The sequence below is a fragment of the Idiotropiscis lumnitzeri genome, chromosome 11, assembly GCF_059441095.1.
Source record: "Idiotropiscis lumnitzeri isolate Australia: NSW breed Sydney's pygmy pipehorse chromosome 11, RoL_Ilum_1.0, whole genome shotgun sequence".
NCBI lineage: Eukaryota > Metazoa > Chordata > Actinopteri > Syngnathiformes > Syngnathidae > Idiotropiscis > Idiotropiscis lumnitzeri.
This window is the reverse complement of record NC_142401.1, coordinates 6,324,985-6,352,975: the sequence shown is the minus strand read 5'-3', so window position 1 is coordinate 6,352,975 and position 27,991 is coordinate 6,324,985. Positions and strand designations below refer to the sequence as shown.

The window sequence follows — 27,991 nt, the reverse complement described above, 5'->3', positions numbered from 1 at the left end:
AATGACATGAGGTGTGCGCAGCAGTCAACTGGAGTAAATGCAATGTCAAATACGCTGTAAAATCATGTTAGCTTAGCGCGCAGCTAATATATATTAGCCGCTTTGGACGAATAGCCGCAGGTCTTCACGTCATTAAATGGGGCAAACTTTTTGATTGGCGGGCCACAATGGCTTCTAAAATTTGACAGAGGGGCCGGACCAGGAGCAGATGGATGGAGTGTTTCGGTAACCTCACCTCATCGGAGAGAAAAAAATACATTTAATTTGAAATGAAAATGAACAAAAGCATTACAACACACCAGAGTCTTTAGAAAATAAAACATTAAGAAGGTTTATTCATTTAAAAAAAAAAAATCCAAGTTTGGCGGGCTGGATTAAAACGTTGAACGGGCCGCATGTGGCCCCCGGGCCGTAGTTTGCCCACGCCTGATCTATACTATTATTTTTTTTTAACGCTTTTTTTCCCCCCCTAAACAACTATAGTTACAGAGCGTACCGGAGCATTTCAAATCCACAGATGAGCTTGGACTGGGGTCACACTGTAAAGATTTGTATTTATTGCACTTCATCCCTTTGCTCAAATTAAACGCAATTCAAGAAGCTTATTTTGGCTCTCAATTGCTTTTTCATACAGCCGTGCGTATCGCTTCTGTGACCATTCCATCCCTTGACTGAGATACCCATCTATGCACATGACACATTTACACATGTATGACAGCAAGCAGTCATTCTTGCTTTATTGAAGCAACTGAAAAAAAAATTTGAAATAGACCTGACTCACTCAGACTCTTTGATGTCTTTGCAGTGTTTCTGTAGAAAATTTCAAAGGAAGTTCAATCTCCATTGTTATCCGGGCAAAAGTCTTGAGTGTTCAGAAGCCGAAAGGTTCCAATCTGGACCTTGTTTGAGCGTTGACGCACTCGCTCAGTCGAATCAGAGGCGCAATTTGGGTGAGAAAAGGAAGCAATTCCCAGCAGCCAATTACACTTTGTCTTCACGCTGTCTTTGACTCTCATTGCTGGTGGTCTCTGCATCGATTGCGGAGTCTGTCAGCGCCTTTACGGACGGATAACCGCTTGTCTCGGTTTCGGGTTTCCAGCTGACTGATTGGGGTAGATTTGAGCCTCTTTGGCACACATACTTAGCTGGGCAACCTGAGCCATGTCGTTAAATGGCCGAGATTCATTTTGTCGCTCGGTCTACGTTTGGCAAAAGATGCACGCTTTGCACAGGTAGTATTTTTTGGCGCTGCAGGGGAGGGCATTCCAGTTGTGATTCCAGCCGTCTGGATCCGTGTCAGACAAGGGTTTGATGGCCACGCAAGAACCTTGCGTGTCCTCCTCCCGCTTGGGCTTGTCTGTCTCCCAAAATGTTGGCTTCGTAAGCGGGCGCTTGTCGAACCATTCGTATCCGTCGCTTTGGTGCGACAAGCCGATCCATGCGGCGGCGTCCGTTCCGGCCTTCTTTTTCATCTGTACAAGTTGCGTTAGGAACCGCTGCTCTCGAGCGTTGGAGATTTGTGTTAAATTACTACCTTTTGCCTCGCAGTCTTGCTTGGCATGGCTCCATTGTTTTTCTTCGGTAAAAATGACGTAGCAATGGAAGTTGTGCCTCACCCAGCCGTCCTTGCAGCATGTCTGGAGTTTCCTTTGCTGATTGCTTTGTGAACAAAAATGGCTGTACAGCAAATCGGTTGGCAGCTTCAGTCCGTCGGAAAGATGCCACTGACACTCCTCGACAGCAATTTCCAAAGCTCGGAGAGTAGCGGAATATACGTTGACAGTCGTGTTGAGTTGGTGAAAGTTGCGCTGGAGTGCGGCGATTTCGTTTTGCAGGCTCGCATCAAATGCTCCTTGTGAGTCCGACTCACCCTCAGTGGCGCTCACACGTTCCTTTAGTTGCTGATATTGCCGCTCCAGAAACTCAATTCTGGAGTGCGTGCTTTCGATGCTTTCGACAAGTTTGTGCAATAGAATATTTCTCGCTTTCATCTGTCGTTTCATTTGATCTAACTTTGAATCGTTGATGTACCAGCCAGCCAATGTGCAAAGGAGGATTAACACAAACCCCAGGAAGCAGCAAAAACCTCGTCCTGGTACACATGGCGTGACGCTGAATTTGGAGGGCTCTTTTTTTGCAGGGGCCTCATACAATACGCTGACGGAAAGAGAAAAGAAAGGAGGGGATTGGAAGACAGTTCGAAAAGGCATCGGTGTGAACGGCGCTCACCTCATTTCGATGCTGTCAGCACTCAGACGCTTGGGGTCTCCAACACTGAAATATGAAGACGGCACGGATTAGTCGGCAGTCGACCGAAGTTTCTTGTCACTTTACTTTTCAAGGTAGGAATTACCTTTGAGAAAGCAGACATTTTTTTTCTTACCGCATCCTAAAAAACCCAATGTTTAAAGAGATGAACGCTACGACAAGCGGAACTCAAGGGCACTCCCACCACTTGCTTTTTAGACGTGGGCGCATTTTATTTGGAAACTCCAAAAGCTAGCTCGTGCAACATCATCGGTTTTATTTTCAGCTCATCAACAGTTGCTGCATGTTTTAATTAATTTACTCTTAATTTGAAAAGAAAAGTGTTCTGTCACTAAAGTCTAACACAGGGGTGGGCAAACTTTTTGATTGGCGGGCCACAATAGGTTCTAAAATTTGACAGAGGGGCCCGACCAGGAGCAGATGGATGGGGTGTTTTGCAAACCTCACCTCATCGGAGAAAAAAAAACATTTAATTTTAAATGAAGTTGAACAAAAGGATTACAACAATATATGTGTTTGAAAAACCACAGAATTTAGAAAATAAGACATTAACAAGGTTTCTTCATTTAATTTTTTATCAAATTCGGCGGGCCGGATTAAAACGTTTAATGGGCTGCATGTGGCCCCCGGGCCGTAGTTTGCTCACGCTTGGTCTAACATGCAACGTTGCTGCCCCCTAGTGGCAGAAAAATAATCCCAACATCAATTTTTGACCCAATGTTTTACACTCCTCAAAACTGTATTTGTTTTTGACTTTTGACTTCAAATAACGATGTAGCAATCGCGGCCAATGACGCTGGTGCTGCTCCCCAACGTAGGCTGAGTATTTCGACAGGAAAATGTTCAATAAAAAAAAAAAAAAAAAAAAAAAGTATTTCGACAGGAAGTTACAAGTGTGAAGCGCTTACGTCATTTCAATGCTCTCGACGCTCAGACACTTGGGGTCTTCAACACTGAAATGAAAACAACACGGAGTTTACAGTTCAGGAGCCAGGGTACCCTCTGTGACAGGTGACGATCTTCAGCACTCGACCAAAGCTGCCCTGCCCTGCCCTCGTGCTCACCTCATTTCCATGCCCTCGGCACTCAGACGCTTGGGTTCTTCCACGCTGAAACGAAAACGGCATGGATCAGTTGACGGCAGAAACTGAATCGGAGCATCACAGCATCGCTTGTCTTCCTTTTGCAGACGACATGCAACTTTAAATTTCAGTGTCGTCACATGACAGGAAGTATTTTCATCAAATTAACGGGTGGATGCGCCACCATTTTCTGATGCTCAATCCAGACAAGATTGTTTTAGTATTTGGCACCAGAAGAACTGTGCTCATGTTTACCAGGGTTTCCGTGGGTCACTAGAAAGCATTAAAAGTCATTAAATGGATTTTGGGTAAATCAAAGCCTTAAAGGGACACTTCATTGACGTTAACATTAGCACTTATATAATACATTTGCATGTAAAAATGACATTAGTACTAAAAAGCCCCCCCTAAAAGATTGTATTGATTTTTTTTTTTTGCGATGAGATTTACGACAAATTAGCACGCCGCCTTTTACAGCTCGACTTGTTATATATTTTTTTGTTTTAGCGTCTACATCACAACAGGCTGCCAAGCGAGGTAATATTGCTTGAATCGTCAGTTCTGTTTCCTAAAACGGCGACCGATTGCTACAAAAATGCAAATGCACGTTACTACTCTTGTTCACTACAACCTGTAAAAGTATTTTTAAAAAAATAATTAAAAAAATAGCCTCATAATTAGCCATTTTTTTATGTCTTCCATCATAGCCCATTTTTTGTAGTTTCCATTTTCCAGGCGCACAATATCGGAAATCAGAAAAACAAGAAGTTATCTTTTATTTATTTCAAGCCAGTTTTCAGAGAAATCGAGATTTTTTTTTATTTTTATTTTTACATTTTTTTAGTTTTGTTTGTACTTTGAAAAAAGATGATCCATAGATGACACTCATGAAGAATTGGGTTGACTCCAGTGGCACGTTGGATGCGAGGCGGACCTCTGAAGACCTTTGGCCTCTCAAGCGGGTAAGCGTTGTTGTTGTTTCTTCTTTTTCTTTGGTTTCTGGACGATTGGTTGTTTGGGAAGATCGCAAAAGATGCAGGCTTCACACATGTAGTATCGGTTTCCGTGGCACATTTGGTCATCCCAGTTGTTATAAAAGTCCGTGACATTATTGTCAACCTTGATGACGGCACAATCGGAATCTTGAGTCCCCAAAAATCTATGGTTGATGGCGTAATTGTTTGGCTCTCGATCCTGCCAAAACGATGGCGACGTGAGCGGTTGGCCGTCGACCCACTTGAATTGACCTTCGACCTCCACGTCTGTTAAGCCGATCCAAACCGGGATTTTTACACCCATGAAGCTTTTGTTTAAAAAATGTGTTAGAAACGTCTGCTCGGCAAAATCATCAATTTTAACAAGATCGCTTTGTTTGGACTGACAGTTGTTTCTTGCCACGTTCCATCTTCGTCGCCTGTCAGACAACCAGTAGCAATTTGAGGCATTTTTTTCCCAGCCTTCCTTGCAGCAAGCGATGGGTTGCCTTTGTTGAAGAGGTGTGCCGCAAAAATTGGCGTACAGCGTGTCGAGTTGCTCCTCCAGTTTGTGTGAAAGAATCGCCTGACGTTCTTGTACGGCAATTTTCACATCGGTCAGCTGATCCCTGACCAGGATGGAACTCACGTTGACTCGTTGGTAGGAAAGATGCAGTCCATCAATTTGATGTCTCCTTTTTTGTGCGTCTGTTCTATTGGCTTTGACTTGATTGAGCGAATTGAGATGTGCCCTCAGCTGCTGTTCCAGTCGCAGTAGATAATCCACACGTCCGTGCGTGTGTTTCACCGTTTGTGCAAGTTTTTCCAATAGCATATTATTTTCTTCCATGGAGCTCAGCTGTTGTTGAAGCTTATCCAACTTGTAATGGTTGATGTACCAGCCAGTCAAGATACAAAGGAGCATGAACACAAATCCGAGGATACAGCAAAAACGTCCCCTTGGCATGCACCACCTGACTTTGCTTTTGGAGGACTCGTCTTTGCCAGGAGCGTCATACAATACGCTGACAAAAAAAAAAAGAGAGAAGGAAGGAGGGGATTGGAAGTATTGCATTGCCAGAGCACATCTTGAAAAGGTCACATGAAAAAGGAAAAAATCCCGGAACATAAATTCGGACATTTGCTTCAAATCACATCAGAAACATGTGATGTCATGTCATGGCGTCATCCACACTGCTTGTCCTCATCATCAAAAACATTTGGCGAGAATAGCTGAAAACACATATACAGTTTGAATTGTAGCACTGTTGTGGCGCGATCACTTTCGAATGTTTTTCAACATTCATATTTTACATTTTTATAAGCCCGGCAAAATCATTTATTTTGGAAATTGCCCCGATGTCCTTTCCTTGAGCTAATGTGTTTGGTCAAAAAACACCTGGAAGAATGAATGAGGGGATTATGCTTTTTACCTGACAGACAATATGAGGGGATTACTCAGTAATTTAACATCTTGTTGGCCCGCATATTTTGCGATTTGATTAGGTAGAAGCTTTTGAGGCTGCACATGCATAAAAAATGATTTATCATAATGAATAAGTGTAAGCATGTTACAGCTCCAGGTGTTGTGAAATGCGCTATATAAATAAAGTTGTTTTCACTCGTAGGGCTGCGTGTCCCCTAATAACTTTATATCCATAGTATATTGTTATTCGCGGCTACCTTTCTCCCGATAAGTAGATAGGCACGATAACCTCATTCACATCACAAGTCAGGTATTCCAGCTTCTAGATTTGAAAAGCCAACAGGCGGATGGCCAGTGTGAAAAGCTCACCTCATTTCCATACTCTTGGCACTCAGACGCTCGTGTTCTCCAACGCTGAAATGAAAACAACACAGGTGAGTGGCAGCATCACGCAAATGGGACCACATTTACATTCCAACATGTACATGTCAGCGACGTGCGATGAGTTTCAGTCACGACTGGTGAGGCACTGACTCCTCTGTAGTTGGTTGTGAAATTTGAAGATTAGCTTGCATTTCTATTTTGACTTCATTTGTAACATGCTTTCAACGGCCTTGCTCGATTCCACACTGTTAAACGACGTAAAGTAAATAATGTTTCATATACGGTCCCTATCATTCTACCACAAATCAACACATTGAACTATAATGTTTGAGTTACAGAAAGAATTTGTTGTTTGGCTTGTAAGATTCGTCTGTCTTGCTCAGATCCGAATTTAGGAAGAGGGATAATTAAAATTCTGACTTAGTGGTAAAAATATTGATTTTTTTTTTTGTGGAACCGCAGGCATATGCAGGCTCCGAGCAGTCCAAATGGAAGAGGAACATTAGTTCTCTATTCGAGCGGAGATTTCTTGTCGCCTTGCGTGGAGGGTACGAATAGTGGTCCGCCCTCCCATAACGGAAAAACTGTAAATCACTCTCATTATTTGTTTGACAGTAATTAAACCGTTAGGAAATTAAAAAAAAATGTTCCATACATTTTAAATTGTGTGAATTAAAAGTAATGTTGAATTTTGGACTTAGAAGCGTATGTGGGGGTTGCTATATAAGGGGCCAAATTGGGCCGGCCCTGGACTTTACCTGTCCTCCGAAACCTCTGTGGGGGCTGCTGCATCGTCCACTTGCTTCTCCTCAACATTTTCGGGTTCTTCGGTCGGATTGTCCATACCGAGAACAATACAAACCAAGCCCCCCAAACAAACAAAAAAAAACTATAAATCAAACAAAAACAAAACACCTGAGATTTTGCCTGGCTGCAGCGCTTTACGTCCTGGCAGGCGTGACGTCTATTCCCCGACGCCTTTGCTTTGCGTGTGTCAGCTGCCTCGTCAGAGGAACCGCGCGAGCATGTGAAAGTCGCTTTGCTTTCCACAATCTCAGTCATCATGTGCAACCGACAACTTATTTCCAGAGTTTATAAAACGTGTTGGCCAGTAGCGCATTAACATTAACATCACAAATAAGCATGAAATTATTCGAATCATGGTCGGCAAACTTTCACATGCTCGTGCGGTTTCTTTGACCAGGCAGCTGACACTCAATAATACAAAGAAATCGGAGAGATGACGTCATACAGTCCGAACAGAAGAGGAGGCTGCATGTGCGAGGGCCAAGGTGCTTATCTTTCTAATCGCTCTTTCTTTTTGTTTGCTTTGTTTTGATCTCGCCATAAGACAATCGGACAGGAAGAGGTAGAAAATATAATTGATGGATGACGTGGCAACCCCGAGCGCAGCGACAAAGGCTGCGCATAAAGACACGTTAAGACAATCCTAAATCGTCATCATGTAACGCGACAAAATGATGTTTGTATGGTGACACGTGCGTGAGCGCAGCTTGACTTGTATCAGAGAGAATCCATGCTTTTGATTGGTTCGCAGGCTACCTGAGTCACACTTGCTACCAGTAGGTGGCGGTAATGCACGCGAGGGTGATTGGCAACCGCCATGTAGCTCAATAATAACAAGAGGAAGAAGAAGATGAGGTCGTTTCCAACTTCCTGTTTCGTCGCTACACGTGTGTGTATGTGCCGAGCCGTGTTTTACTCGCCACGTAGAAAACAAGAAGAGCTCAAGACAACTTGTTAGTTCGCCATGTTGGAGCAACTGGGCCTGATTGGAACCATCCGGGACGACGAGCAGAGTCCGGCAGAAGATGACAGCGAGTCCGAGCAGGAGGTGAGGGAAGCCGACTCCAGGAGCCGAGGTCTGGCTGCCCGGTGAAGGTGCACTTCCGGCCGGATCAAGGGTGTCATAGCGCGTGGAAGCAGTGCACTGAAGAAGAACGTTGCTGCACAATCGATAGACTAGATTTTGACTGTAATTACTGATATATTTGTATGAATTGGAATGTGTTGTGATTGCACGGAGGTGTGCGTGGTTTGTCATGAAAGTTACTCTTGCAGGTCAATTATTATTATTATGCAAGAAATGGAGTATAGAAGCATGTTGATTATAAAGTGCTTAATTAATAACTGTTCAGCGTGCTTACTTATGTGTCTCATGCAAAATAACTCCAACCAAATGACAACAACGAAGTTTGAAAATTTACCGTACTATTGTTTACACAGGAACAGGTAGCTTTAAATAGAATTTAAATCAATATATAACCATCCGAAATCGGCATTTTGTGTTACTCAGATTATGGTTATCTGATTTATGTTTATTCACCTCCACCACATTTCTCCTGGTGTGCTTAAAATTTTCATGGGTTAATGGCTAAACGTTCAAACACCCAAAATGTTGTTTAACAACAGACGAAAAGGCCATTGAATTTGTTGCTTGAAGTTTGAATGATGGTTGTGTGTACCAGGAAGAACCGATCGTCCTGAATCGGAAAAAGAAGTTTGGCAACCAGAGCGGCAGCACCAGAGACTTCAACCATGACTTTGTGTTTGGAGAACGAGATGCGTTGGACCTCGGAGATGACTGGGCCATGGCCGACGTCATGAAGCAACTCAAGAAGAAGGTACACCTCAGACTCTCACTCTTGTCGTTATAATCAATACAAAATCTGATGGCCGTCATGAGATCAATTTAAAACTTTGCACCCCTGAATTTTTTTTGCTTCAAATTCAGAATAGCAGTTGTATCGATTGATTGATTACTTTATTTTCTACCATTTGATTTTCCTGCTGGTGTAACGTTTGCAGAGAATCCTCACCACTCTGGACCAGAAGATTGACAAGGTCCGAAAGAAGAGGAAGGCAGAGGTTCGTCACTATTCTACTTCTTGTTGGCTGAGCTTCTACTACCTGGCGGCTGAGCATCTACTTCCTATCTGCTGTGCAGGAGAAAGTGTCTGCGGGTGCAGATTCTGCGGAGAAGAAAGAAAAGGCTGATGAGGAGGAAGAGAAGGAGGATGAGGATGTGAAGCCTCTTGACGTAGAACCTGAGGATGAGGATGCTGTCGACGAGGACACTGATGATGAGGACGAGTTCAACTCTGATGACGAGCAAGTTCTCACGCAAGCAGGTAAGGCTTTTATTTTGAAGGTGTCTTTTCGGGTTGCAACTGACTTCCTTTTTTCTGCTGGCAGACACACTGAGGGAGAAGCAACGTCGCGGGAGGAAGAGGACGGCAGACGAGGAGGCAGAGGTGAGGAAGACCTACTCGCATAGGCAGAAAGGAGGAGGGGCTAACTTGTCACCATGGTAACGCCTGAGCGTTGCCTTGTCTTTGTCTCTGTGTAAGGGAAAGACGTGAAAACGAACATTTTTGGGGGGAAATTTGCAAATCTCGACCAAAACAATTCTGCCAATTTTTCTCTCATTTCCAAAGTTAAGATACTCAAATACCTGTGAAAAAAATATTGTAAAGCAGTTACTTGTTTTGCCTGTCGTTCATCACTTGTCTGTTTGTTTAATTTCGCTCTCTGTCGCTGCGCGTGTGCTCAGGTGCAGTCATTCCACGAAGACGCCTCACAGTTTGACGACGCACTCACCTTTGATGACATGAACCTGTCTAGACCGATCCTGAAGGTAACTTTGTTGCGCAGTGCCAAGAACGGGGGTGGCAAAAACTAGATATTTTCAACAATATTGGAAAAATTAAAACAAATCTGCAGGTACCAGGTGACGTGTAGTTTTCATCATATTGCACTAGATGGCAGACATGGCTTTGTTGCTCTTACATGAGTGGTATTTTTTTTTTTTTTTGTGGATCGTAGTCATTATACTAGGGTTAAAAAAATATATGGATTTGGCATTAAGGGGAAAATTGGACATTCTGACAAAAACATTTACCGGAGAGAAACTAAACAAGGTTGAAATATGACATGACAAACAATTAGGAAAAGGACTGTCGGTACTCAGAGTTCAAGTCGCCTGACTATCGTCAGTCAGTCGGTGAGTCTTTCATGTACCACCGGAGGGAGCCAACGAGTAGCACAGTTTGGCTCGCGTAAATGACGATGATGACCGGCAGCGACATCTGCCACGACGCAACGCTCCGTTAGCTCAGCATGGTGGCTTTCGGAAGCCGGGCGGGTCTACTTGTGCTTCCTCACCAGTGGTTGTGCCTCCTCCCGCAGGCCATCACGGCATTGGGCTTCAAGCAGCCCACCCCAATCCAGAAGGCGTGCGTCCCTGTGGGGCTCCTGGGCCGGGATCTCTGCGCTTGCGCTGCTACTGGCACAGGTATGCCGGCTCCGGGCCGCAACTTCCCTACAAAGGAGGTGCCACCGTCAAATTTATAAAATGATTTATTTTTTTTGTCTGTCCGCAGGAAAGACGGCCGCCTTCATGTTACCGGTGTTGGAGCGCTTGGTTTACAAGCCCAAGACATCCCAGGTGACCCGGGTGCTGGTTCTGGTCCCGACCCGAGAGCTGGGCATCCAAGTTCACACGGTGGCACGTCAGCTGGCCCAGTTCACCTCCATCACCACGTGCCTGGCTGTTGGTACGACTCTGCCGGCATACTTACTCTAAATACTGCGTGCGTGTCCCTTTTTAAATGAACGCTTCATCATGTTAGCCAAATTTTCTTCCTTGCTTTTGCCTTGGTGAGCCGATTTGTTTTTTTGTTTTTTTTTGTGCGTGCACTGCGCATGTGCAACAGTTCACGTGGGTGATTTCCGCGGGCCTGATCTCCTTTCTGGGTTTGTCCTCAGGCGGTCTGGACCTGAAGTCTCAGGAGACGGCGTTGAGGGCCGGTCCAGATGTGCTCATCGCTACCCCGGGCCGACTCATTGACCATCTCCACAACACACCCACCTTTGAACTCACGCACATCGAGATCCTCATCCTGGACGAAGCAGACAGGTAGAGCCTGACTCGAGACTGCGCAAGAATAACAAAATAATTGGAATAGATACTTCAAATAAACCCCAAAGTCCATTCTCGTAAGAATTATAGTGTTCTAAACTTAAAATTTCCTTTGAATTAGTCTGTTTTTTTTTTTGTTTTTTTATTATTGAGAGCATTTTTACATTTGACTGCAATGTTTTTGTTTTGTCGTCAGGATGCTGGACGAGTATTTCGAGGAGCAGATGAAGGAGATCATCAGGCTGTGCGCGTACAACCGACAAACCATGTTGTTCTCCGCCACCATGACGGAAGAGGTAAAGCCACCTTGGGCGCCTTTTGGCTCATTACTGAGCCCGCTTATGACGCTTTTGTGCCATCTTGGGGCTTTGACCTGCGCGGTGGAACGAGCACTGGGTGGCATGGCAGCGAATGCAAATTGACATTAAACCACAATAAACCCTTGGGTTTTTTTTTCCTAGGGACAATAACAATGCCGATTATTAGCAGCCAAAAGCCCGATTACTTTGATTTTAGCCCACGTTTAGCCTCACTGAAAGGGAAAATCTTGGTGTCCAAATTGAAGAAGAAAAAAAATACAAATACTTTGATGAAATGTCTTGAAGCATTTATTAAACAACTTTTCAGATTTGCAAAATGAATTTTTTTTTTTCTTTCAACCTTAGACAATACACAAGTTTGTTTTTCAATTCTAACAAAAAGTGACATGACCACTTCAACAATACAGTTCATTAGAGAAGCTAAATTAGAGGAAAAAAATACCGAGGACAAAACGAACATTTGCTGCAGCCGATGTCAGTTTATATTGAATATCGCGTTCCTACCGCGCGGTCCTAATATGACGTTGGCGTCCTCAGGTCAAGGACCTTGCGGCCGTCTCGCTGAAGCAGCCCGTCAGGATCTTCGTGAACAGCAACACGGACGTGGCTCCGTACCTGCGGCAGGAGTTTGTGCGGATCCGAGCCAACCGCGAGGCCGACCGCGAAGCGGTGGTGGCGGGTGGGTGTTCTTGTCTTGCGCCCGATCCGACGTTCCTCCCCTAGCGTCACGTCCTGACTTGTCACGCTTGTGTCGCAGCTCTGCTCACCAGAACCTTCCAGGACCACGTGATGGTCTTCACGCAGACGAGGAAGCAAGCGCACAGACTGCACATCCTGCTGGGACTCATGGGCCTCAAGGTCGGGGAGCTGCATGGCGAGCTCAGCCAGAACCAGCGACTGGAGAGCCTCAGGTACCTTGCCACCCAGAAGAACCTCAGAAGCCGAGAAACCCGTGAGCGGGTCCACTTTATTTGAGTTCAGCGGCCGCGTTCACCCTCTAATCAGATCTCAAGTGGGCTGGACCTGTAGATTCCTGGCTTGACGTAGTGCGCTATAAATATCGACTATAAAGCTTTTAAAGTGCATCTTGTTTTTATTTTCCAAACTAAATAACAAACTGCCCAAAAATTACATTGTATAGTTCCTGGCCATAGAAAGACTGCTGACTTTTAAGGAAAGATGACCATGAGAATTTTGCGCAGGCGCTTTAAGGACGACCAGATCGATATCCTGGTGGCGACGGACGTGGCGGCCCGAGGTCTGGACATAGACGGCGTCAAAACGGTGAGTAGCCGCATTCGGGCCTGCGGATACGGAAAGACGAAGCGGGCCACGCAATCATCACGCACATGTCCGTCCTCATCAGGTCATCAACTTCACCATGCCGTCCACCGTCAAGCACTACGTCCACCGCGTTGGACGCACGGCCAGAGCGGGGCGCTCGGGACGCTCCGTGTCACTGGTCGGCGAGACGGAGAGGAAAACGTTGAAAGAAGTCGTCAAGTCGGCTAGGAACACCGTGAAAGCCCGTGTGCTCCCTCCAGGTAAACGCGCATGTGCCACTTTGGGTCACATGTTCTCGTACCAACCTGTGTTGCGGCCGTTCCAGACGTCATCCTCAAATTCAGAGACCTCATCTCCAAACTGGAGCAAGACGTAGATGCTGTGGTGACATTGGAGAAGGAAGAGAAAGAGCTGGCTGCCTCAGAGGCAAAGGTACGAATGCAGATCTGTCGTTGTTCTTAAATCCTGTTCGACACTATTAAAGGATGTTAAAGTTGACGGTGGCCAGTGTTAAGTGGCTAGCAGCTAGCCACTAAGATGGTGCTTGATAGAGGCTGGCAAGAGCCGACGGAATATTCCTCTAAGACGGTTAAATAATGACTGTAAACATTTTGATGCTGACAGTCACAGTGGCAATTCCTTCCATCATTGGCCTGGCCAATATTTGGCATTTTGGCACGTCGGCATCTGCCTTTTTTTTAATTATTAATCTGATCGCCTATTAATTTTCTTTTCTGTATTCATAGCTGATCTTTAGCCAAGCAAAAATCGTTTTTTTTTTAAATTTCTATCCCAATACTCGATTATTTTATATTGCACTAACTATTCTCTTATTTATCTAATTTATATATTTATCTGAATTATTGTTGTATTGCACTGGAGAGGGGAGCTCTCTAATCTCGTTGCACACTTGAGTACAATGACAATAAAGGGATTTCTGATTCTGATGAACTCCAACCAACATGGCAGACCTGCTGTGTCCTCTCAGGCATGGCACCTTCAAACTTTTCTTAATTGTGTGTGTGCGTCTTTGTTTAGTTGAATGTGGCCCAGAAGCGCCTGGACAACGCCGCCGCCTCCAACGACACTCAGCGGGTTTGGTTCCAGACGCAGCAAGAACGGAAGCAGAGCCGCAGTGAGTACAAGTCGACACATCCTGGCTGGTCCAAATGTAATATACTGATTTTCTTTTTGATTATCTCCAACTTCTAAACGTTCTCATCGAACAAAAACGATGAATGTGCAGAACAGTGTGATGCATTGGCAAAGCACCTCCCCGGATGGGGAAAAATAAAGAAATTGCTACCGCTAGTGTTGATATCCAAACATGCAGGCCACATGACAATACTCAAAAGTCACAAATTATTGTGTGAAAAAGGATTTCTACTTCCTAATTAGAGGATTGCAACTTTCCTCATATCTCATTGTGTGTACTGTCTGTGTGTGTAAACAGTAAACAAGGCGCTGCAGGAATTTGACTTGGCTCTGCGAGGGAAGAAGAAGCGTGCAAAGTTTGTGAAGGACAGCAAGAAGAAAAACATGACGGTCGGTCCCTTCAAATTGTTACCACACACCATGTGCTCAAATTGTGTGTGTGTGTGTCGAGTGTATTTCTGTACGTTTTTGTCTGTGTGTTTGTGTTGATGTGTGCATGTGTTTTTAGCTGTGCGTGTGCGTACCGTTATGTACGAACGAGTCGGTGTCTGTGCCCGTCTATACATGTGTGACAGTGTGTGTGCGCACGAGAACATGTGCACTGACAGGTGTTTGCACGTCACAGGCGGAGGAGCGCGCTCAGTTTGAGCTCCTGAAGGCTCAAATGTTCGCCGAGCGATCCGCCAAGCGAGAGCGCCGGCCAAAGAGAGCCCGCGCCATGGCCGAGGATGTGGACCAAGAGGCCCCTAAAGGTCAGAAAGTGAACGAGCGCGCCCCATTGCAGCGTGCGCGAGCTAATCACTTGGTGTGTGCGTGTGTGTGCATTTACAGCCAATCAGAAGGCGGGAAAAGCAGGCAAAGCTGGAAAGAAGTCTGCCTTCGACAAAGAGTTGACCAACGTCAGCAACAAAGCCGTCAAACTCTACAGAGCCGGGTGAGAGTTCCCTCTAGATTGGATGCGCATGAAGAGGCACGAGGGGCACATTGATCGCGAATGGCGTTAACAAGTGACGACTCCTAAGAGCTCTCCGTTGGGTTGAGAGGTTGACATTAGAGGTTTTGGACAATTTGAACCAAAAAAAAGTCTATGAACGATTACTTGATTATTATTAAAATAGTTTTAAAAAAATCCATTGAGTTTGAAACCACAATGCTTGAAATAAAATAAGTTATAATTTGTGTTTTTTCAGGCCGTCCTTCTCAGACAGGAAACTTCTGGGTATGGACCGGAAGCGCAAGGGAGGCTCCAGGTACTTCTCAGCTTTTATTTCTTTAAATGCTTCTTGTTCTGTTTGATCTTCTGCTTTTTCGTAGTTTTTTTGTTGTTGTTTTTTTTCACGTGTTGACGTTTGTCATTGTTGTTGTGTGTCAATCAGGTTCAGGAGGAAATGAGCGGGCTCCCAAATGGCGTTCGCTTGTTCCTGGTGTCTTTTGTGTTCACGTCCGTCTTGTTGTTTTGAAATAAAAGTTGGAAGAAACTTTTTTGTGGGGGTGTTTTATTTATTTTTTTACACCTTCAGATTGAAGGAATGGTGGCATAAAGATGAGGAGATTGGACTTTCCCAAGAGGCCCCTTGTGCTTATAGACATTTCATGGGAGCACCAAGGCTCTGAATCAGTTTGGTTCCTGTGACTTTCTGTAGTTGCGCGACAGCGCTACTACCAACTTAGCATTTACATGACAGCATTCCAGTGTATTCTTGGAGGTCGTAAATGGTTCAAAACGCACCAAAACCAAATCCCATTCACTGATCCGTAATGTGACATTAATGCCTCACGTGTTTGGAATAGGAACACAGACTTTTTAATTACTAAGTAATCTGTCGAAAATGTTTTTGATAACCCACAATTTGACTTAAAATAAGAAAAAGGAATATTCAAATAATAGAAGTTAACGCGTTTACATTTCTACACCCATCTCAAATTTCTTCCATCACCAATTAGTTTGTTGCAAGCAGTTTTTTGTTTGAACTCAAATATACGATCCTTATCCTAGTGTGTTTGTTTAACAATAGCTACATAAATGTCATATTCGCGATTTGACATTTTCTCCTGCCAAGTTGCCGTAGTTGGGACAGTACGTGGATGCACAGTTTCCAAATGACCGCCCCCTCGGCTCACAACACCCAATCAGAGTCCGCTATCTAAGGTTCTGTTTGAATATTCATTATATTTCGCGGGCTTTCTGTACCACGTGACCAGGTTTGGCGGGAAAGCGTAGGTTTTACGGATAGAAGCTCAGGAGGACGCACGGAGCACAAGCACGATGGCGGTGAGGCGCATTCCTTCTTCTCTTCTCACTTGTCTTTATTTTAGTTTGTTTTGGTCGCTCATATGCGCCGGTAACATTTCGTGTCGCCCAGTGGCAGAAAGTTGGTCCAGCGAAATGCAGCAAATGCGGCGATTTGTTGAGGACGAAATGTTTCAATGTATTTTTTTACGGTCGTTCAGTGACGTTTACATGTTAGCGCTTTGGGTTTCTTCTGTCCAACGTGGCGACGACAACAAGATCGGTCTGTTGTCTAAATCGTTTTCAACAACGACGATCCTCGTTGCTCCACTGCCTCACTTACTTCACTTCAGTTTGCCCCCCCCCCCCCCTTCAAAAATGCTTTCCAACAACAACCATAATGACGAACATTCAAATACAGACTCCTAATTGGACTTAATACTGGTCCGAATGAAACTGAGGATGTTCTACTTCTCTAATTGCGTTATTACAGCAAAAACTCTTCCAACTTTTGCAAGTAAAACAAAGGGGAGACTCGCATTATGTTACATGAACAATTTGAATATTTTGAGGTTCTTAATACTGTGAGAAACGAAGGGAAAATATACATCTTGAGGTTTAGATTACTCAAAATTGAATAAAAACGCTTTAAAGAATGCCAGAAACTCAAATGTACATTGGAGATGAAAATATCATTAAATGACCTGCGAAACATTTTTAATAACTGAGAATATTGTCAAACTATGTTCAAACACTACATCTGACATGTACAATGTGTTCTTGCTGTAAATTGTTATGTCTTGCCCTTTATTTGTGTCTAAAAATGATAACAAAAGGCTCATATCTGTCCATATGCGGTGGGCAGGATTCATCTGAGTCGCAACATGTGGCCGCCAGCAGCCCGGAGCCGCTTTCCAGGAGGGGCGACCTGACATCCAGCCCTGGCAGAGACTTGCCCCCTTTTGAGGATGAGTCCGAGGGCCTTTTGGGGGATGTCACTCTGCCCGGAAACGAGGAAGAGGAGGACGGCGATGGCGAGGAGCTGATCGGGGATGGCATGGAGTGGTGAGGAACGCCGCTGCTGTCACTCGCCAAGTGAAACGGGCAAAAAAAAATATGGGCATCAAAGTCCGTTTTGAAAATGCCAATGCGTTAAGAACCAGCTCGGCATTTCGTTACTTGAACGCTTTATTCCCGTAAATTCCAATGGAAAGTTTTCCGCTTTCTGGCATTTTGCAAGCATGAATTTTATTTGTGGCGATGCTGGTGCTCACGTGTGCCTTTGTGCGGTGGCGGCGCCTCAACAGGGACTATCGAGCCATCCCGGCGCTGGATCGCTACGAGGCCGAGGGTCTGGACCTGGACGAAGAGAACCTGGTCGAACTGTCCCCGGGAGCTCGAGCGGCCGCTGAGGAGGCCATGAGGAGGCGCGATCGCGAGCAGGGCCTCAGCGGGCGCCTCAGGAGAGGCCTGCTCTACGGTCAGACACGCTCCTGCCCGCCGTGCTGCACTTGCATGCCTTTTCGCTCCTTTTGACTCTTTCACGCCCACTTTTTTCTTTGGAAGCACGGAACTGCAAATGTGCAGAAGATGCTTTTGACTGGGCTATGTCATAATGAAGTCACTCCGGTGAAAATTCCCCCCACCCCTTATGCATGATTTTGTTGGCATGTTTATTTGGCTCCTCAGACAGCGAAGACGAGGACGATGAGCGTCCGGCGGCGCGGCGGCGGCGACTGGCCGAGCGTGCGGCCGAGGGCGCGGCCGAAGGTGACGAGGAGGAGATGATTGAGAGCATTGAGAACCTGGAAGACATGAAGGTGGGTTGGTGCACCGCGCTGCTTGCCCCCGCCCCCCTGTCGCCAGTCACCTTCGGCATGCTCACTCTCCTCCACCTCGTCAGGGTCACACGGTGAGGGAGTGGGTGTCCATGGCGGCCCCCCGTCTGGAGATCTACAACCGCTTCAAGAACTTTCTGCGCACGCACGTGGATGAGAGCGGCCACAACGTCTTCAAGGAGAAGATCAGCGATATGTGCAAAGGTGAGGCCGATATACGGGTGGCGGGGGTGTGTGTGTGTGTGTGTGTTAGGGTTTGAATAGTTTTGTATTTTTTTTTTTTTTATTAAAGTGAAGTGTTGACCCATTTTTTTAAATTCGTTTTTAGAGTACAACACAATTTTAGTTTTATCTTCAAAAATGTTTCGTTTTTATTAGTTTTAGTATTCGCTTTATTTTTTTTTAAGTGTGAGAGGCGTGCATGCGTAGGTGTGTGTCAACCATCTTAAACTAAAGTATGCTTGTGTGCGTGTGCAGAAAACAAAGAGAGTTTGGGGGTGAACTATGAAGACCTCGCTGCCAGGGAGCATGTGCTGGCTTACTTCCTTCCTGAAGCCCCCTTGGAGATGTTGAAGGTAAACCAGAAGAAAAGTCATACCTTCCGAAGACTCAAAGCGAAAGCACGTCTAACTCCCTCCTCTTCTTTCCTTCCTTTCTGCCTGTCAGGTGTTTGACGAGGCGGCCAAAGAGGTGGTGCTGGCCATGTACCCCAAATACGATCGCATCGCCCACGACATCCACGTGCGCATCTGCAACCTGCCACTCGTGGAGGAGATCCGCTCACTCAGGTGAGAGCCGCCTACGCCCGTATCTTTGAGGGGTGCGATTATGGAGTAGGCTTAATGAGAAACAAAAATCTTTGACGAGTACCTAAAAAGGAATTTCTTTGCTATTGTAAACATTCACGGGATTTAATCGCAATCTCGTTTCCAATTTTACTTGACCGAACGGATGAAATGGTGACGCTTGTAAGTGTAACATTTTCCCGAGCCGCTCTCCTGGCCCGACTGTCATGCTGAACACCACATCGCCAATTCTGCTCTTGTCTGCTCCGCAGGCAGCTCCATCTGAACCAGCTGATCCGAACCAGCGGTGTGGTGAGCAGCTGCACCGGCGTGCTGCCGCAGCTGAGCATGGTCAAGTACAACTGCAACAAGTGCAACTTTGTACTGGGGCCCTTTTTCCAGTCCCAGAACCAAGAGGTCAAACCGGGCTCGTGTCCCGAGTGTCAGTCGCAGGGACCCTTTGAGATCAACATGGAGGAGGTGAGCGCAGTCGCTGTGAGGGGCTTCTTTGCCGCCCCCTTGTCTCGCCCCACTGAGCCTTCTTGGATTTCCTTCAGACCGTGTATCAGAACTACCAGAGGATCACCATCCAGGAAAGTCCCGGCAAGGTCGCCGCCGGACGTCTGCCGCGCTCCAAAGACGCCATCCTCCTGGCCGACCTGGTGGACAGCTGCAAACCGGGAGATGAGATCGTGAGTGCGCCGCCTCCACAGAGCCCACCACGCGGACCCTCAAACCGCCTCTGTGCCTTCAGGAGCTGACGGGCATCTACCACAACAACTACGACGGCTCTCTGAACATGGCCAACGGCTTCCCGGTCTTTGCCACCGTCATCCTGGCCAACCACGTGGCACGTCGGGACGATGGCGTGGCCGTGGCCGAGCTGACGGATGAAGATGTCAAGGCTATCGTGGCGCTGTCCAAAGACGAGTGTATCGGAGAAAAGGTGAGTGAGAGAAAATGGCCGCAGACGCACTCAAGCACACGCTTCACCAAATACCGCGAACAGCAGGTCTGGCGCCATCCGACCGTTTTGAAATAAGGTCAGGTATCGGCCCGGTACCGATAGCTGGTCGTGGTACTCGCCCATTCCTAATTAACATAGTTGTCGATTAATTTAATAATTAATTTGGACACCTTTTACTATACATGCTTTAACGTGCAAATCCATTTTTTATGTCCAGATCTTCGCCAGCATTGCGCCGTCCATCTACGGCCACGAGGACATCAAAAGAGCACTCGCCGTGGCCGTGTTTGGAGGCGAACCCAAGAATCCCGGTAACCTTCCTCGTCACGCCGCCCGTCGATCGTTTTAGGGCTGGTCAGCCATCTCACCATCGTACTCGCCTTTGTTCAGGTGGTAAACACAAGGTGCGAGGCGACATAAACGTGCTTCTGTGCGGAGACCCCGGGACGGCCAAGTCGCAGTTTCTCAAGTAGGACACGATAGCGGGGGTGCGCACATGTGGGAAGTGCTGGTTTTCATGATGTCACTTCCTGCGCGCAGGTACGTGGAGAAGGTGGCGAGCAGGGCCGTGTTCACCACGGGCCAGGGCGCGTCCGCCGTGGGCTTGACCGCATTCGTGCAGAGGCACCCCGTCAGCCGCGAGTGGACGCTGGAGGCCGGGGCGCTCGTGTTGGCTGACCGCGGCGTCTGCCTCATCGATGAGTTTGACAAGGTACGCACTGCTGCACCTCCCGGGAAAACATTTGCAAGCACACACGCATTGCTGATACACACCCCGACAGGCAAGACTCCGATCGATGGTGTCCTGCCAAGCCTAACACGTGTGTGTGTGTGTGTGGTGCTCGCGCAGATGAACGACGCCGACCGCACGAGCATCCACGAGGCTATGGAGCAGCAAAGCATCTCCATCTCCAAGGCGGGCATCGTCACCTCACTGCAGGCCCGATGCACTGTCATCGCCGCTTCCAACCCCATCGGTAGAGTCACGTGTACTCGCACTTGCACGCAAGGATGCGCACGGCGCTAACATCCGACGGGCTTGTCCTGGCAGGCGGCAGGTACGACCCCTCGCTGACCTTCGCTGAGAATGTGGACCTGACCGAGCCCATCGTGTCACGTTTTGATGTCCTGTGTGTGGTCCGAGACACCGTGGACCCCGTGCAGGTACACATGCTCACACACACACACACTGAGCATCACGTGCAAGCATAGACAAAAGTAGTACACTCATGCACACACTCAAACGCTGAGCAGCTCCCCAGTGGAGGCACACCTCAATCATTGTGACATGTGTGCATACCAGTTTTCTTTTTTTTTTTTTTTTTTTAAATATTATTATTATAGTAAATGTATTTAATTCCTTTTTTAATTCAGTTAATTTTCAAATATATTTTAGGGGTCTGTTAGTTTTTGTATTTTTTTTTTTTTTTGCATGATTTAATTTTTATTTTATTTTGTTTGTATATGGTTTGTCAATTGCTGACTCCAAAAAATAATGTAGTGGTCTACGAGCTTGTGTTCCAAATTAATTGACGAAGATGAACACAAAGTGCACTTTTGCTGTAATTAGTTTTATTAATGTAAGCTGTCGTGTCACTTTTTTGTTTTTTAAAAGCATTTTTGTTTTAAATCCTCCTTCATGAAAGTGCTTTTTCATTGTTTTCGCTGTGATTATTTATTATTTATGTTGGGATTATCATCTACGCGCAGGACGAGATGCTGGCTCGTTTCGTGGTGGGCTCCCACATCAAGCACCACCCTGGCAACAAGGAAAGGGGTGTGTCCTTGGAGGAGGTGCTGCTGCCCAACTCATCCAACGTGACGCCCATCCCTCAGGAGCTCCTCAGGAAGTACATCATCTACGCCAAGGAGAGGGTGGGCGGAGCCTCCGTCTGTCTGTCACGTGTCGATCCGAGAGCCAACTGATTGACAGCCACACCCACGCTTGTTTGCAGGTTCATCCCAAACTCAACCAGATGGACCAGGACAAGGTGGCGCGCATCTACAGTGACCTGCGCAAAGAGTCCATGGTGAGGCGCACACGATGCAAACACTCACACATGAAAGTGCACAAAGTCGCTGTTTACAAACTCCCATGTCAAAGGTGACATGCACACACATGCAGGTGGCTATCAAGCGTATTCTAGGGCTTGACTGATATGGATTATTTATTTTTTATGCCAATGCCAATTTTTGGCAGGAAAAAATGCCAATTGCTGATCAATCGTCTGTTTAAAAAAATAATTAAAAAAAAAACTTTTAAAAAAAGTATAATGCATAAAATCTTTTTTTAGATTTTTTTTTTTTTTTTAGATCAACTTTAACGTTAAATTTAAATGTTTAGGCCCTAGTTATAATAATCAGCGAAAACTAACAAAAATAAATATTATTAAAAACAAATATTTATTAATTTTTTAAAATCCTTTTATGAAGCTGGTGGCTACACACTCACAGGTGACATGCACACACACGTACACAAAGAGACGTGTGAATGAGCTAACGTGCACATGTGGCATCCCGCAGGCGACGGGCAGCATCCCGATCACGGTGCGCCACATCGAGTCCATGATCCGCATGGCAGAGGCGCACGCCAAAATGCACTTACGCGACTACGTGATGGAGGACGACGTCAACATGGCCGTCCGCATCATGCTCGAGAGCTTCATCGACACGCAGAAGTTCAGCGTCATGCGTAGCATGCGCAAGGTTCGCCGCGGCACCACTAGCTAGAAAAAAAAGATCTACTTCACATGGGCTGTTCTTGATGCGTTTTCCTACCTCACAGACGTTCTCTCGCTACCTGGCGTACCGCAAGGACAACAACGAGCTGCTGCTGTTCATCCTCAAACAACTGGCAGCTGAGCACGTTTCTTACCAGAGGAGCCGCTACGGCGCCCGCGATGACACCATTGAGATCCCTGAGAAGGATCTGCATGACAAGGTAAGCGCGAGCAGAGTAAAGGCTAACAGCCGGCAAATTCTAGCGTCCACAGGCAATTGCTATGCTAACATCTACAAGAAAAGCGCCATGCTAATTGCTAGGAGCCCAACCGAAAGCATTTAATTTGAATGCTATGCTAATGCTTGCCAACGTGTGTTTTAGGCTCGTCAGATCAACATCCACAGCCTGTCGTCCTTCTATGATTGCGAGCTGTTCCGCACCAACAGGTTCATTTATGATGGAAAGAAGAAACTCATCGTGCAGCAGTTCTGAGACCAGGTGGAAGAAGGATATATATTAAAAACAAAAAAAAAAACAGCAACCTGTAAATAACTGTACATGTTCATCCTTTCACTTTGTTCTTGATTAAACATGACTTTGTTGTAGTCAGGAGTCTTTTTTTTTTTTTTTTAATTAAAAATTTCTAAAATTGGGTACACCAGACAGTGTTTTCCAAAGCACGCCTTGTTTGTTAATCGCCTAGACCTAGAGCATAAAGTTTTTTTTTTTTAAGTAAAAAAAAATAAATCTGAGGGTCTTGTCTATCACAGACGTTCTTGAGATTTTGCTGGTGTCAGATACATCCAAAGTCTGCACTCAACAGGAGACCAAAAATACAGTTTGTTCAGCAATGAACATTGTGCCATTGACATTTTTTTTAGCAGTTTTGATTGGCCAGTGACTCAAAAGAAAATAAAACAATGCAATGTTAAATAAGCTAATCAGTGTGACTATAAATACTAAAATGAGCTGGATATGTGTCTAGACTAGAGGAACTAAAGTGGCTGTTTCTTTCTTTTTTTGTGTGTGTTTTATGACTTAACTTTATCGAAGCAATTCAACAATACAACAATATCACATACTTAACATTTTTTTTTTAAAAAAGTATATGGTATCAGGAAATCCTATTAATAGATTTGTGAAAATTACGATTAAATAAAATAGTCCCAGCAAAACGAAAAACATTTTTTGTAAAAATAAATAAAGCTCAGTAAAAAAAAGGAAAACTGTCGTTGGATATTTGTAGTTAAGGCTTTAACGGAAAAGGGCATTACAAATGTCAATATCTTGTTGCTTTTCGTATTGTTAATTAATTTGATCTTTTGCGGTGAGGATATCCATGTGCGACTTAAAGCAAGCAGTCCAGGTATGTTTCTTTTGAGGCTATAATGACAAGGTTACGAATTAGTCACGTTTAATTTGGCAAAATGTCAACTATCACAGAGACTGGTGTACCTAATGAAGTGTCCGGAAGCCTTTAGTGGGCGGGGCTTGCATTCCATGAGGAGACTAGCATGCACATTGCGCCACACGCGAGTCGTCACGCGGACTGCATCGTCGCCTCTAAATCTGCGTCCTCCATCTGGCGTGTAGCAGCCCGGGCGTCCAGATGCACTTTGCAGAGGCGGCGACGGCGACGGGGATGGCGGCTCAGTTGGCTCTGCTGGCCGCGGCTGCGTTGCTGTACTCGGCGGCGGCGGCCAGAACGCCTCCCAACCAGCGGCCCATCATCGGTGAGTCCCGACCCCCTGCGGTCCATTCGTGGCTTACACATGCAAGCACAGAATGTTCTGGAAAGTCACCGCACCGCGACTAGCGAGGTTCGGCGCATTACACCGAGGACGTTTCACGTTTGTTAGTCTTTGGCCTGCTCTCGTTTTGTATTTCAGGTGCGGTTGGAGCTTGCAAGTTTGTCCACTTGCTGTGACAAAGAAATAGTGTTTATTAATGAAAAATAAGTGTACATAGTCTAATCATTGGGCAAACTTGACATGGTAAACAATAAAAATGGAACACTTCTATAATGTTCTAAAAAGCATCTTATGACGTATAGCCCCGGAAAAACATGACAAACAAAAAATATACCTATTTGGACTATTTTTGATTATTTGCTAAATAATGTTTTTTTTTTCTGTTGCAAGGAATTGACTGACAAAATGGAAATTCACTATACTGAAATAAACATCTATAGTCTAATTAGCTAAATCAGAGAAATTGATCATTTTGCACGGGTTTATTTTTTCCCACAGCTGTATACGAAAACGTACATTTCAAAAAGCTCTAAACATTCTTTAGGTCATGAAACGTGTACAAAACTCTAATCTGATCGTTTTGAAAATATTACCCGATAATACAATTTTATTTGCAGTTATTTTTCTTTCTCATAGTCTACTTCCATCGCATTCACTGGTTTGCGTTTGTTCGCTAACAGCCAATCAAAGCCGACACCGTTTTTGTAGACTACGTTTGATGGCCCATTTGTTCAAGTCATATTAAAAAAAAAAACAATGACACATAAATCTCACATTTTCTAAATTTCTGCTTGTACTTGTATTAGAAATGTGTGTGTGTGTGTGTATTTGATCTCATGGATGTTGATGTTATGATAAACATGTTTATGACTCCATATTTGGCCTGCTCGCAGGTGTACTGGCGCAAGAAGTCCTCCCGGGCGACCGCTTTGCCACGGGATCCTCCTACATCGCCGCCTGCTACGTGAAATATTTGGAGAGCGGCGGCGCACGCGTGGTTCCCATCAGGTAATTTGAGGACGGCCGCACCGTGGCCTAGTGGTTAGCGCAGATGCTTTGCAATTTGGACGCGAGTATTCCAGTCTTAGCTAAGGACTTCCAAAAGAACTAAGCCAATGATGAAACATCTTAAGCCTTCAAACGTCAAAGATTTGGAGTGAAGAGGGCTGTCCCCATTTATGTCCGTACATAACATTTAACAGTGACATCAAGCAGTGGGTCGGCAAGTTCTCAAAAGTTGTTACCGAAAGAGGCTTCGGGCTCTTTAATGGCATTGCTAGCTAGAAAGTCAAACACAACATCAAACAGAGAAAATGCCGAGCGGACCAAATCAAACAAAATTGCTGAGACATGTTAATCATGAACAGTTGCACAAAACTGGAAAACATGCTCTATGAAATGCGCAGCGAGTCGGCCATTTTGTTTTGAATTTGATGACATTTTGGTCATTTCTGTAGTCTGACATCCAGTGTTTACCGATGCTAGTAACTTTCACTTCCCTGAAAAGTTATGCAAAATAAAGTCATAATGAAATACTTCTGCCTAATATTATCTTTATTCTTCCTTTTGTGGCCAGGATCAATCGTACCGAAGAGGAATACGTCCGGATGTTCTCCGCTATTAACGGGTGAGCTGAGTAGATTGCTTCTCGTCGCGTCGTCGTCAGAGATGGGCACTTTACCCAATTCGCCACCTGGGTACCCTTCCTTCATCGTCCCTTTGTCGTTATTCATAAAAATAATCATCCACTGTTGGCCGGACCAGGAGCAGACGGATGGAGTGTTTTGCTAACCTCACCTCATCGGAGAAAAAAATACATTTAATTTTAAATGAAAATGAACAAAAGCATTAAAACGAAATATCTGTGTTTGACACACCAGAGTATTTAGAAAATAAAACATTAACAAGCTTTACTCATTTAATTTTTTTCAAGTTTGGCGGGCCGGATTAAAACGTTTAACGGGCCGCATGTGGCCCCCGGGCCGTAGTTTGCCCACACCTGACCAAGAGCAATTTCATTCTTCTCCGAGTGCAAATATTTGTATTGTATACGCACAGTACTTGACCCGATTAGGGACGATTGGTGTTCCTAACTTGCATTTTGTGCCTTGTTTTGCTGAGGTTGCTGTTGCCGGGTGGAGACGTGGACATTGAGACGTCGCAGTACGCGCGGGCGGCCAAGATCTTCTACCGCCTCGCTCTGAAGGTAGCTTGCAAGGCAACACTCTCTACTTGCGCTCGCCTCTTACAAGTTGGGTTATGTTGTTTGCAGACATTATGAAGCGTTCAGTAGCTAATATTGTATTGTGCACGCATCCCTGCGCCCCCTGCAGGCCAACAACGGTGGTGACTACTTCCCTCTATGGGGTACATGTCAGGGTTTCCAGCAGCTGACGGTGTTGACAGCCAACAGGAACCTGTTGACAACCACAGACACCAAGGCCGTTGCTCTGGCGCTCAACTTCACGGCAGGTGAGGCCTGGCGCATCGTTATCGACCTGACTGGAAAACTTAGCGACTAACTTCCCGAGCTGCTCTTGACTTTTTCCCTTCCGTCCAGCGGCATCGTCCAGCCGTCTATTCCGTAGCTTCCCCAAGGATTTAATGAATTCGCTGTCGGAGGACAACCTCACCGCCAACTTCCACACCTGGAGTCTGTCACTTCAGGTTTGTTGGTTTGCACGCATCGCTCCTCTGCGTGTGCGTCTTCTAAATACTCTCCTGTCATTGGATGCCCACATGCCGACCTGTCAGAACTTCAGCCGGAACGCCAAGCTGAAGAGGTTCTACAAGGTTCTCTCCACCAACACGGACGGCACGAAGGATTTCATCTCTACCATGGAAGGTCAGTACCTAACTTTTTTTTTTCTCATGTTGAATTTGGGCCTCAATAAAGATTTTGACTTGTTTGTGTTTGCATTCTCAGCCCAGCGGTACCCGTTTTACGCCGTGCAGTGGCACCCTGAGAAATCTCCGTTCGAGTGGGTGGACAAGCCCGGAATGGTCCACAGCACCCAGGCCGTCCGAGCGTCTTTCTACACGGCCAGCTTCTTTGTTTCAGAAGGTGAACGCAACGCTTAGCTATCGTCTTACCTTTCTTCTGTTGTTGGCTACGAATGAAGATGACCGTTTCGCCTTCCAGAAGGAGCGACCGGTACTTACTCGGCTCTTGGTCAGATTTCCACTTTGCCTTCCTTCTTTTATTAAAATTAACATAAGGATTCCCCAAAATATGACTGAGGCAAAAAAGCTAAAAATAGACATGTGCTGATAACCGGTTTTCCGGGTTGCCATGGTTTTAAAAAGTCAAGGTTTCAGTAAGAGCTCATACTGGCTGTCACGGGTAATGAGCTTTTTTCTTAGTCGCATCCAACTGCCCTTTGCTCTGGCAAAAAAAAACAACACATATTTCTTTTCACACCTGACACAATAGAATGGTCAGTGATATCTGATCTATCATTGAATCAATCAAACAACCATTCAGTCATTGTATTCTTCATGAGTGCCTAATTACAGTGATTGATTAGCAAAGTCAAATGGAAACAAAAAGTAACTAATCCACTCGCTAAAGCATTCCTTCCCAGCTAGCTCGTTAACAAGCCTTTGACATACCTTTGGACTTTGCATATTTATCCTGTCCCTCTTTGTTTACTTCTTTTCTATCTTGGCCTTCTTTCCTTTATCCTTTCCGTCACCATCTTCTTCTTCTCTCTTTCAGCAATGAAAAACCATCACAGGTTTTCCAGCCCTGCAGAGGTGGAGGAAGCCCTTATCTACAATTACTCTCCGGTCTTCACAGATGCAAATTTCATCTTTGTGCAGAACTACTACTTTGATTGATGCGACTCAAAATCGTGTGTGTG

The 27,991-nt window shown here is 45.5% G+C and overlaps 4 protein-coding genes across 6 annotated transcripts; 3 read left to right on the top strand and 1 right to left on the bottom strand.

Annotated features, from left to right (window-relative positions):
- Window positions 1-502: 502 nt before the first annotated feature.
- Window positions 503-7,713, bottom strand: LOC148327043 (uncharacterized). Of its 2 annotated transcripts, XM_088309105.1 has the most exons (6): window positions 6,893-7,713; window positions 6,120-6,164; window positions 3,333-3,377; window positions 3,177-3,221; window positions 2,230-2,274; window positions 503-2,157 (listed from the first exon to the last, which is right to left on the bottom strand). In XM_088309105.1, exons 1-6 carry the CDS (start codon window positions 6,976-6,978, stop codon window positions 1,200-1,202), a joined length of 1,224 nt encoding a protein of 407 aa, XP_088165231.1. In that variant the 5' UTR covers window positions 6,979-7,713; the 3' UTR covers window positions 503-1,199. The 2 variants fall into 2 exon arrangements, with proteins under 2 accessions (XP_088165231.1, XP_088165232.1); XM_088309106.1 differs by lacking the exons at window positions 503-2,157; window positions 2,230-2,274; window positions 3,177-3,221; window positions 3,333-3,377 and adding an exon at window positions 4,110-5,349 and having other exon boundaries at window positions 6,893-7,654.
- On the top strand, window positions 3,239-15,318 carry ddx27 (DEAD (Asp-Glu-Ala-Asp) box polypeptide 27). 2 transcript variants are annotated; one of them, XM_088309104.1, is made up of 21 exons: window positions 3,239-4,312; window positions 8,624-8,779; window positions 8,964-9,023; window positions 9,103-9,286; window positions 9,351-9,409; window positions 9,709-9,792; window positions 10,344-10,449; window positions 10,538-10,711; window positions 10,923-11,073; window positions 11,273-11,372; window positions 11,934-12,075; window positions 12,154-12,307; window positions 12,599-12,680; window positions 12,763-12,940; window positions 13,006-13,112; window positions 13,719-13,815; window positions 14,134-14,225; window positions 14,461-14,587; window positions 14,667-14,769; window positions 15,026-15,085; window positions 15,212-15,318. In XM_088309104.1, the coding sequence occupies exons 1-21, from the start codon at window positions 4,229-4,231 to the stop codon at window positions 15,225-15,227; spliced, it is 2,316 nt and encodes a 771-aa protein (XP_088165230.1). In that variant the 5' UTR covers window positions 3,239-4,228; the 3' UTR covers window positions 15,228-15,318. The 2 variants fall into 2 exon arrangements, with proteins under 2 accessions (XP_088165230.1, XP_088165229.1); XM_088309103.1 differs by lacking the exon at window positions 3,239-4,312 and adding an exon at window positions 6,716-7,989.
- A 708-nt stretch (window positions 15,319-16,026) lies between these two features.
- On the top strand, window positions 16,027-22,982 carry mcm2 (minichromosome maintenance complex component 2). The gene is made up of 20 exons (XM_088309475.1): window positions 16,027-16,107; window positions 16,931-17,130; window positions 17,373-17,545; window positions 17,755-17,885; window positions 17,969-18,107; window positions 18,381-18,478; window positions 18,570-18,691; window positions 18,961-19,168; window positions 19,246-19,380; window positions 19,443-19,634; window positions 19,873-19,966; window positions 20,046-20,124; window positions 20,196-20,367; window positions 20,506-20,632; window positions 20,707-20,819; window positions 21,366-21,530; window positions 21,611-21,685; window positions 22,179-22,361; window positions 22,441-22,596; window positions 22,759-22,982. Exons 1-20 carry the CDS (start codon window positions 16,102-16,104, stop codon window positions 22,867-22,869), a joined length of 2,679 nt encoding a protein of 892 aa, XP_088165601.1. The 5' UTR covers window positions 16,027-16,101; the 3' UTR covers window positions 22,870-22,982.
- Window positions 22,983-23,848: 866 nt separating this feature from the next.
- LOC148327040 (gamma-glutamyl hydrolase) lies at window positions 23,849-27,991 on the top strand. Its single transcript, XM_088309477.1, has 9 exons — window positions 23,849-24,110; window positions 25,022-25,136; window positions 25,705-25,755; window positions 26,250-26,334; window positions 26,462-26,600; window positions 26,689-26,795; window positions 26,883-26,973; window positions 27,055-27,192; window positions 27,847-27,991. Exons 1-9 carry the CDS (start codon window positions 23,987-23,989, stop codon window positions 27,966-27,968), a joined length of 972 nt encoding a protein of 323 aa, XP_088165603.1. The 5' UTR covers window positions 23,849-23,986; the 3' UTR covers window positions 27,969-27,991.